The sequence below is a fragment of the Mastomys coucha genome, unplaced genomic scaffold (assembly GCF_008632895.1).
Source record: "Mastomys coucha isolate ucsf_1 unplaced genomic scaffold, UCSF_Mcou_1 pScaffold13, whole genome shotgun sequence".
Classification (NCBI taxonomy): Eukaryota; Metazoa; Chordata; class Mammalia; order Rodentia; family Muridae; genus Mastomys; species Mastomys coucha.
Window position 1 is genome coordinate 21,980,746 of NW_022196895.1, and position 10,683 is coordinate 21,991,428.

Below are 10,683 nucleotides of genomic sequence, written 5' to 3' on the forward strand. Positions count from 1 at the left end.
ACGGATGGCGTTCAAATCTGCCTAGAACACCTCCATGGGCTAATTTCAATGAAGTCACCTGTCAGTTTGTATGTCTGAGGGACACTGGAAAGTAAGGTTTCTGTTATAACCTGAGTCCAGGTTAGGGCTGTCCTTCACTAGGTGCTCAGCACTCACAACTGGATCCAAACAATCTAGTTCAATACAGCATCATCTATGCATGCTTCAGCTGTGCACATTTCTCAGCATGAGAATACAGCAGAGGCACAGGTGCTCAAGAGATGGGAGGGAGAAATTAAGAGGTGCAGGTCGCGGATGGGAAAGGTATTGATCCCATAGTATTTATATGGCGGTGTACCATGGCTTCTATATGTGCTTACACACACACACACACACACACTCACTCACACACACACACACACACACAGAGAGACAGACAGACAGACAGACAGACACACAGACTTAGACATACGTGCCTGCACACACACACACCTTTTCTAGTAATTCTGTTTCCATGGCTTCTATTTTTCTTCTACCAACACACTCTCCACCGAGATTCATAGGTGAAATGAGTTTTAGTTGTCTGATTTTAGAAACAGCTGTGGAAAGACAGCCCCAAGCCCTCAGCCAACACCACCAATCACACTTCCTGTCCTAGGACAGACAACTGTGCAGAAGAACTGGTTGTTTTTTATAACAAAGAAGAGAAAATCAACAGTCACAAAGGGAAGAGAATGGGAAGCTTGCTGGCCTCACTGGTGGGTCATAGTGCAATCATGATGCATGGGAGTGGTGGTAGCGAGGTCTGTTAAGTGTGTAGGAACCTTTGATCTATAGCCTTTCTTAACAAAGATGATAATTAATTAAAGCAGAGTATATTGCCATAAAGTAACATCGAGGTCAGTTTGTGCAGGGCTGTCCAGAGCCAGCCTTCCGGAGTCACTCTCAAATTAAGCCCTTGCAAAAGCAAGCCAGCTCATTATCAATTTTTTTTTCCTTCTGAGTTTGATCCCTATTTTTGGTATTCACAGTTCTAGGACTATGTCTTTCTTCATAAGGGCACCCATTTATTTATACCTGCAGACAGCTACATAGGATCTGCTTCTGAGCTGAGCTGCTGGAGTTAACTGTTTTAGAGCCTCAATCAGCTCATGCTGGAGAGGAGATACAATGGGCATGAGAGGAAGGAAATTTGAATCAAGTGGAAGGGGAGAAACCCTGTGAATGCATAATCCTGAAAACATCTACTCTTGAAGGACTCAGAAAACAGAGGGATTTCCGGAGTTGGTAGAATCGCTGCAAGACCTCCCCCCACCTTTCCATGAAGCAAGTTCCTTGCGGCCCCTGGAGGAGTGCAATGACATAGCCACAGCTCTACCACAAACTCTACGTGGACATCAGGTGGGAATCCTGTGGCTGACAACCCTGCTGTCTGAGTCCATCAGGAGTAGGAGCTGAGAACTTTGGCTGCCTCTACAATTACTTTTCTGTCTTAGCACCTTCAATTCCACATTTATGTGGTCAGTTGGAGCATTTGTCTCCTTCTTCAGGCCCCAGTTTGGGATGGAGTAGGCTTCTTTAGCAGAAAGGATGAGGAAAAGGGGGGGGGAGAAGGTAATGGCAGATGAAGGGTCTGTAGATGTGCCAGGAGGAAAGGGTGACCACTGGTCCAGCCTCAGAAGTGATTGGACAAGACAGGATTTTGTCTGCCACTTTTGGAGACACCATGCATTTAAGGACTTGGGGAAAGTGGAATTAAGGGGTCAGGGGAAAAGGGAGAAAGGAATGTGCTGCCTGGAAGAGCTCAAAGGAGGGTAATTGGGTGTCTGCCACACCCTGGTTGCATTTAGAGGGAATGTAGCTCAGTGCTCAGAGGGCCTGTTAGGACTAACTGAGCTTGTCAAGTGGGGACAGAGAGAGAGAGAGAGAGAGAGAGAGAGAGAGAGAGAGAGAGAGAGAGAGAGAGAGAGAGAGAGAGAGAGAGAGAGAGAGAGAGAGAGAGAGAGAGACAGAGAGAGAGACAGAGAGAGAGACAGAGAGAGAGACAGAGAGAGACAGAGAGAGACAGAGAGAGACATTGAGAGAGACAGAGAGAGAGACAGAGAGAGACAGACACAGAGACACAGAGACACAGAGAGAGACAGAGAGGTGGGGAGGGAGAGAGACAGAGAGGGAGAGAAAGAAACAGAGACAGAAAGGGAAGGGGAGAAAGAGAGAGAAGGAGAGGGAGGGGGAGGGGAAAAGAGAGAGAAAGAGAGAGGGAGAGGAGGGGAGAGAGAGAGAGAGAGAGAGAGAGAGAGAGAGAGAGAGAGAGAGAGAGAGAGAATGACAAGAAAGTAGGCTGGGATGCCAGGAGCAATGTGTGGGGTAGGGAAGCAGTCCTGCAGAGAACTGGGCTCTGTGGCAGCCTTCTCAGATCCCAGATTGAAGGTCATTTCTAAAATGAGTCAATGGGTGAGGAGAAGCAGGCCAAACTTCAAAGAGTGATGGGAGGGGGATGATGATGGGATTCTCTCCCAAACCTGGACTTCTGAGTGGAAAAAATAAAAAGAAGCACACCTCCACACTGCAACCTGGGCACTGACAAACCAAAGCCACAAGTTCTGAGGGGGAAGAGGTATATATGTATATATATATATATATATATATATATATATATATATATATATATATATATATAAAAGAGGGCAGCCCTTCTCTCTAGATCGTTCACTTTCTCTATTACTCCTGGTGTTCTCTTCCTATTATTTCTGTGCTACTTGTGTCTGCCATCTCTTTCCTTTGCATACGTGTGTGTGTGTGTGTGTGTGTGTGTGTGTGTGTGTGCGCATGTGTGTGCGCGCACATTCATACAGCACCCACACAAGTCACATTATCTTCCTGCACCCCACCCTCTGGTACTCACAAGCACACTGCATACATTCACACCCTCTGTCTGGTTCTTCTCTGTGCATGTCACATGGGATTCCCTCTCAAGCTCAGAAGCCACTTTGCTCTCAACCACTGTCAAACAGCACACCCAGATTCCAGCTGGCATTTGGACTCTGTAGTGTTACTTTTTAAAATTTCTGCCTGCATTGTTGGGTCCCACTCACTGTCGCATCTCCCTCTCTCACACACCCACACCACCCCAAGCCCTTTTCAGGTAAGATCACTTGGTCAGATTGGAAACTGCCCCTCTACCAGGGACATGGAGATTGTGAGCTCTGTAGTGTTTTCCTTAAGTCTGTCTTAGGCAAAGTTGGAGTCAGTTCTCTTCTGAACTATGAGGTTGGTCTTGGCTATATTCTCAGACATTCTCTCCTATCCTGGTTTGTTACCTAGAACAATGAGGGTAGTAACAGTACTCATGGTAATCTGGTTTCAAGCAACATAGCTCTTAGACAAACGAACGAAAGAATGAACAAACACAAACAAACAAACAAACAAAAAAACTGAGAACTTCTCATTGACTGTTTATGGAGTTGTAACCTTAGTAGGCACTTTCTAATTGTTTTTCAGCCATGTCTTCATTCAAGAAAAGCCATGGTTTTCTTTCATTTTGTGTTTCAGAAGCCACAAACCCAAGTCCACTGGAGGAGGTAGTGGAAGGGGTGAAGGGAACTTCAAAGGGATCCTTTCAATACAACCTGGAATTACCATTACAGACTGGGCTGGGTGCACATGTTAGCACCTTTCTGTTGAATTGTGATGAAATGTAGGCCAGCCCCTCTTTTCTTATATGTGGAATGCAGTTAACCATTTTGTACATAGATGGACATTTGTGCACATGTGCATGCTAATTTGCCTGTGAGCTGACTTGCAGAACATCCATTTTAAAGATAAATAAAAGTATTCTCAAAGAATAAATAACTACCAGTCTTTTAAATAAGCCAATGATATCCCTAGTTTTTCTTTGCCTTTAAATAGGACACATTGGAATTTGGAAGCATTTAAATGGTTAATGTTGGTTGCTCAGACATCCGTTAGTCTCCAAATCATTGCTACTGCTCATTTTTTTTTTTTTTTGCGAAAATTCTAGAATATTTTTCTTGTTTTCTTATTCGGGACACCCATTTCCCTCTCCCCGACAAAGTCAAGCTTTCTTTTAGCAGTCATAGGTGTGTAACAAGTCATTCAGCTAGTCTTTTTCACTGGACAAAACTGACTTTTAATTTTTCAAAGTAATTCTAAAAAGTTCATCTTCATTGAGCCTACACACATGCTGATACTTAGTTTTTCTTTTTAGACTCATGTTGAAAATGGAAACTAGATAGTGCCTTACAGTTTAAACTCACTTATAAGCACAGTGATAAAAAAAAGCCATTTTGGCTAAGATCAAGAGGTGGAAATTTGATGTTCTGAAAAATACTTGTGTCTATAAATGAGAATATGAAATGCAATTTTGTGAAGATGGTTACAGATTACCAAAACATAGCCATAACCTCCATTTCTTCCTCCCACTTACATAACAAATCAAGGGGCTTCAGGTGTTTCTTACTTAGGTATAGATAAAATGAGAGGTTGTGTAACTGATGGTGAAGATATATTAAAATGATGCCCTCCTTGGAGACGAATCCACAGGAGGTTCTCTTACTCAGTCCCCACCCTTCTTCTGCATGGAGTGCGATAGTACGGAAGGCTGGTGCTCCCACAGCAGTAATTCAAGGTTTGAAGCCTCTGCCCTAAACTGGTCTGTCATTAGAGAAGATTTTTGATACCATGCAGTAGGTAAAAATCTCATAGTATAGTAGCTGCTCAGGTACAGAGCTGTTTTGACCAGGTAGTAAGAGAGACTCTTCTGGGGACTTGGCTGTTTAGATGAAAATGTATTGCAGGCTCTCAGAACAAGCGCACATCAGTGGTAAAGGCAGTTTAAACCTTTGGGGACAACCCTATGTTTAGATTACATTAATTCATAAATATTATACTAAATACCACTTAAATTGGACTTAAATGACTTCAAAGATAATGCATTATAATATGGCTATCCAGAGAGCACTAGTCTTTATGTATCCCAGTAACTCAGTCTTTGCTGCCTCCTATCTTGCTAGACAAGACCAAAGTTATGAATGGATTTCTGGCTTATTCATGTGTGATGCAGGGATGCGTGTGTGTGTGTGTGTGTGTGTGTGTGTACACATATGCATGTGTACACAAGCATGGATATGCATGTTTATTTATGTAGCTTCAGTCACCATCTCTGTTCACTATGAAACAAAAAGAATAGAAGAGAAGTAAAAGAAAAATGAGAAAGTGGGTGACCTGTTCCCTTTTTCAGGGAAGAAAAATTCTACAAAACAGGGTGAAATTGGCCCTCAGCTCATTTCTGCTGCTATCCCGGGAATTGGCCTCTCTCTTGTTTGATCAATACTATGATGTCTTTCTCTTTGGAGCCTGTAAAAACAATCTTTCCAAAAGTGCTTCGAATGGGGGAGAAGAGAAGCTTCTAGTTAGCGGGAGTTTGCATTACAGTGGGTTTTCTTCTGTGCGCATTGTTTCTTTGAATTTTGATTCTGCCCTTTTTCTTTCTTTCTTTTTCTCTCTGCCTACCACACAGATCCCCTTCCCACCAATTGCTTGCTGGTCTCTAGGGGGCAAATTTACCTTTACAGTAATTATTCCACTCCACAGCTGCTATTTGCTGCTTCTCAATCCAACAGCCTTTTCTGGATATGGGGGTTGGGATGATCCACAACACCCACCCACTCCCTCCTCCATGGACTCCCAATTTGACTGGAGTAATTGCCTTTTAAGGTGCACTCTACGCATGGCAGGTATTCCATTAACCCTTGGAGCTCCTCCCTTTTTAGTTACCTGAAATGGCAGGTGGCCAAGAGATGGATACCCACCTGAAACCTCACACATATCATTTAGTTTTTACCGATGTTAAAGAACCAGTATTGTACACATGCCACCCACAATGGAGGTCAGTGTCTTCTTTGGTCTCTCAATTATATCCCATCACAATTCATTAGAAGTTAAACACTAAGGAAAGGGGGAGCAAGGACCACAAATATGCCCTGGAACCAGGCTTAACAAAGGCATGGCTCCATCCTTAGCTTCACACCGTCAGTTTGGAGATTGGGAAGACACAGAAGCCAAGAGCAGCTTTCATCCTTCAAGCCTCATCATGCTTTTTCACTTAAGAGTAATTAATCACCAATGGCAGGCAAGTAATTTTTTTTAAGGTGGCCAGAGGCTTATTTTTATCAGGATTAGCTAATAAATCAGACTGCATCATTGAAGTCGGAGTTCAAACTCTACTAGGGCTGAATAAAGCAGCTTTCAGAAATGCATGGATTCATGCAGCTCTCTAGGAGCTTCTCAGGGCTATCAGGGACATGGTGGCCCAACCCTGACTGTAAAAATCAGAAGGACAGAAAAGCAGGACCTTTCATAAGTAAAAAAAAATATATGCCCAAATTATGAAAGGCAAGGGACAACAATAAGACACTCAGTATGTCAGAGCCATCGGTCCTGCCTGTCACAGACTGAGCCAGTTTGTAAGAAGAATTATTTGGAAAATAAAGTTTTGCCTGTCATAGGAATCTTGTATAAACATGTACTACATATATATATATATATATATATACACACACACACACATATATGTATATATATATACACACACACAAACATACACACACACACATGTGTGTGTATATGTGTGTGTCTGTGCTAAACCTTATGTAGCTTCCTGATGCAAATGATAAAATTCTTTACTGTAGTATAAGAGAGTTCAAATTCCACTAGAAGCAAAGTGTTGGCCTCAGCAAGGGATTGCTGAGGAGAAAACATGGAACCCTGTTAAAGTTTATCAGCACTGGAAATAGAGGAGCAATACAGTGCTCCAATCTGGAGTACATAGAACACCCAGCTCCTCACAACTGTATTTTGCCTCTAGTGGGTTCTGATTTTTTTTTTAAACTTTGAAATATTAAATTACTACAAGAACTGACTGTGAAGATGGACAGCCTCCCTCCCCTGTGCTGTTAAAATTCTATCATTACTATTTTTAAGACTGAGGACCTATTAGAATGACAAAGGTTTGATACAAACCTTGATTAGCTTCCAGGGAGCCTGATTGGAAAGGGAAAAACTACAAAGACATGGTTGCCTCCAGAGGGAGGGAAAAGAAAGTATTTCTCTTTCCAAATATTATTTTGAAGCCTGCCTCCCCCTTCCCCCTTGCAATTTCTCTTCTGAACAGACATTTTCTCCATATTGGATAAAGGTTGCTCTCTCTCTCTCTCCATGGCAGTCCCCCCTCCCCACACCAACAAATCTAGTATATTTCCATTCTGCTGTGTTCTTTGTGCTACTCAACATGTCATTAACTTTAAGATTTACTCCTCAGCATGCAAGCTAGAAGATGCTAAAGCCAATAAAAACTGCTCTCTGGGACTCCAACTAAAAAGACTTTGGAGCTCTGTTTAGTATTTGCATGAAGGGAGGGCTGGGGAATGAGGGTGGTTGTGGTAGTGAAAACCCTTAGCTGCTTAGAGAGCCACTCAGCTCTGCGATCTGCACCTAATGTGCCGGAGGATCAGCTATGTTCATAGCCCATTTGTGGCCAAAGATGAGGCTGCTGTCTGTGGAGGTGGGTGTATGTGTGTGTTTTCTTCTTCAAAATCACCAGCTCAAATCCGTGGCTCTTCACACTACCGTTTATTAAAAACGGAACGTCCATACATCCCTACAACTTCCTTAGCTCTGTACTCCTTCCCTGCCTGGCCATCAATCTCTCTCAGAAAGCATTTAACTTGCCCACACAACTCCAACACCGATTAATCCCTGGTGCACATCCTATACATTACTGTTAGGGAGCAGAGCACTGGGCTAATTTCATCACCCACAAGACACCCACACACATTCTACAACTGAACTCATTTGGGGCTCTGCCTTAAAGATAATAAAACAGGGAGAAAACAGGCAGGCTGCAGACAATCGCATGACCACTTTCCTAAAAAGTTGTTAGATTTTAATTCTTTGATTATTCTGTCCCCACCTTTCACAGGCACTCACTAACAGTGATTGCTTCTAGGGAGAAATAATGTACTATAACGCTCACAGTATGCTGAGTTTGGGATAAATTAAGGCTTACCTTTCAAAATGCACCTCTTGCATGCATAATATTATTTCCCAAAATCCAAGCCTCACTGGGGAAGGGGATTGTTCAGGTTTTCTAAACCCCTCACTCCACCCAGGGGTTGCCTCTTTCCTTGCTAATTCTTGCCTTGGTTTTTTAACAATCCTTCCAAATATTGAAACCAGCACCTTCTTACCAGTCACACGACAACCAGACTACTGAGCACACATCTCTCTAGGGAGAGTTTACTGTTAAATTGATAGCAAAATAAAAATATCTCTTTGAATTTGTTGCCCCTCTCCCTTTTAGACGGCTGCACTCTGCTCTTCTGGCCCATGCAGAGGAGAGCAATTCCTGTAGTGTTTTCAGCACCACGGCGATGGACAGCACCCCAGATCCCGGGCAAGCTGAGCGCCCGCCAGTCCGCTCAGTTTTTTGGGTTTCCAGGGAGCAGCTGTCCCTATCCCAATCTTTAAAGTCTCTAGATCCAAAGCCCCCAGCCTTGTTTGTTACCCCCATCCCTTCTTTCTTCCCATCTCCTGTCTCTGTTGCCCTCTCTACCAGAACCGCTTCTATCGGCTGTTCGCCTCAAACCCAGCCTTGTCCCGGAGAACATCTCCCCACACATCCCAGCTCGGTCTCTCTGCCGGAGCGCCTCCCTCCTCGGCGCCCGCCCGCGGATCGCTTTCGCCCCGTCTCTCGCTTGCCAGTCGCTGGCCGGCCAGTCTGCTGCCCGCCCGCTCTTGCTCCCCGGCAAAGTTGAGAGGGAAAGGTGCTCTCACCTTTGTGCATGCCTGTGAACCTGTCCTTCAGAACCGTAAGCTCGTAGATCTTGCCGAACTCCTCAAAGAGGGGCTTGAGGTCCTTCTCATCCAGGTTTCGGGGGATCTGCCCAATGAACAGCTTGATGGCATCGTGGTCCTTCATGGGAATGGTCGACGGGTTCCCCGGGCTGTGGCTTAATCCGTTCATATGCCCGGCGCTGCCCGGGCTGCTGCCTAGCCCGTTGGTACTGAGGCTCGCGTTGTCAGCCTGTCCGTTTGCTAACGTGGCCATCTTTATATACATAGAGAAAAATCTTTCCTTTTATTCTTTCTCGCTCGCACTCTCTCGCTCCTCTCCCTCACTCGCTCGCTCGCGCTCACACACGCACACGCACACACACACACACACACACACACGCACACACACACACTCTCTCACACACTCACACACACTCACACACACACACACACACACACTCACACACACACGCACACACACACACACACACACACACGCACACACGCACACACTCGGGTTCTCTCCCCTTTGGTTTCCTACACCTTGCTCTGCTCTGGGCTCTCGTTCTATTTCTCTCTCTTCTCTCTTCTCTCTCTCTCTTCTCTCTCTTCTCTCTCTTCTCTCTCTCTCCTCTTCTCTCTCTCTCTTCTCTCTCTCTCTCTCTCTCTCTCTCTCTCTCTCTCTCTCAGTCTGATGTGATTTTTTTCTTCTTTTTTTTTTTACATTGAACAGACAGGATCTCTGTCCTTTCGGTTTAAACAGGCTGGACCGGTTCAAGTTCCCTGCCAGACCAGGGGTGGGGGTGGCGAGGGCGCGCGGTAGGAGGAGGGGAGCGCGGGGGCCAGGAGTGGGCACGCTGGGGGGCGCACGGCGGCGGGCGGCGGCCGGGGGCAGGGAGGCTGGGGCGGCGCCGGCCTCGCGCCTCCCCCGTCGGCGGCCCCGTGGAGCGGCAGTGGTACAGTCCGAGACGTCCCCCGGCTATAAATAGCGCCAGGCGCATGGCTCTTTGGGAGGCGCTGAGATTCCGGGCCCCGCAGCCGCGGGCAGCGGGTGCCTGTTAGCTACCGGGGCTCTCGGTCTCTTCTTTTTTTGCCTTTTTGGCGTTATTATCATTATTATTATTATTATTTTGGTAATAGCAGCAGGTGCAGCCTTTTGTATTTTCAAAGCATTGATTTTCATTTTCGTGTGGGCAGGTAGGGGGGCGTTATCCACTTAGCTGCGCTCTGTTAGGGCGACAGGCGGGCTAAGCGAAGGCAGGGAGGGCGGGCGGGGCGGCGGCGCAGGCGGCGGTGGAGGTGGAATGGGAGCTTTTCTCTCCCATCTGGCTCCATTTATTTATTTATTTAGACTAGAAAAAGCCAACCGGCTTGGAGGGAGTCCGCCCAGATATCTGAATGTCCATTGATCACTGTCGAGAGAAAGAAAAAGCTACATAAATGTATATTATGTGGATAGATCTATAGTCAGGAGCTCTAGCGCGCGCTCTTTCTGTATCTCGCTCCCTTTCTCCTTCTCTAATTCCTGACCTGCCAGAGCAGATCCCAAATTTCTCCTTCCTATTCTGCATCCACAGACACTGGATCCACCTGAGAGCATTGGGCTAGGAGCGCAGCTCAGGCTGCGTCAGAGTCTCAGGGAGTAGAATTCGGCTCGGTTCTCCGCCCCAGCCCTCTGAGAAGGCGGGAGGGGAATGTTTCAGTCCCGTCCGGAGAGCGGCAGTCAGTGCAGCCGGTGGCTGGAGGGAGGAAGGTAGGAGCCAGGTGGGGGGCCTCCCCCGGCCGGCTCGGGCGGCGGAGGCAAAGGAAAGCTCTGGGTGCGGTGGCGGGAGAGCCAGCTGGGGGGGGGGG

General features: G+C 46.1%; 1 protein-coding gene and 1 long non-coding RNA gene across 41 annotated transcripts in view; one reads left to right on the forward strand and one right to left on the reverse strand.

Moving 5' to 3' along the window:
* Celf4 (CUGBP Elav-like family member 4) overlaps positions 1–9,677 on the reverse strand; it is a 280,589-nt gene extending 270,912 nt beyond the window's left edge. For 8 of the 39 annotated variants that reach the window (XM_031365203.1, XM_031365167.1, XM_031365183.1 and 5 more), the window contains exon 1: positions 8,833–9,653. In XM_031365203.1, the coding sequence (XP_031221063.1) occupies positions 8,833–9,118 (286 nt within the window). In that variant the 5' untranslated portion in view covers positions 9,119–9,653. Of the gene's footprint in view, positions 1–8,832 lie in introns of all 39 variants that reach the window. The other 31 variants (XM_031365184.1, XM_031365193.1, XM_031365190.1 and 28 more) reach the window with 14 other exon arrangements.
* Positions 9,678–9,688: 11 nt separating this feature from the next.
* Positions 9,689–10,683, forward strand: part of LOC116086935 — a 2,381-nt gene continuing 1,386 nt past the window's right edge. The window contains exons 1-2 of one of the 2 annotated variants that reach the window (XR_004117204.1): positions 9,689–10,029; positions 10,410–10,585. This is a non-coding gene — a long non-coding RNA (uncharacterized LOC116086935). Of the gene's footprint in view, positions 10,586–10,683 lie in introns of both variants that reach the window. The other variant, XR_004117203.1, reaches the window with a different exon arrangement.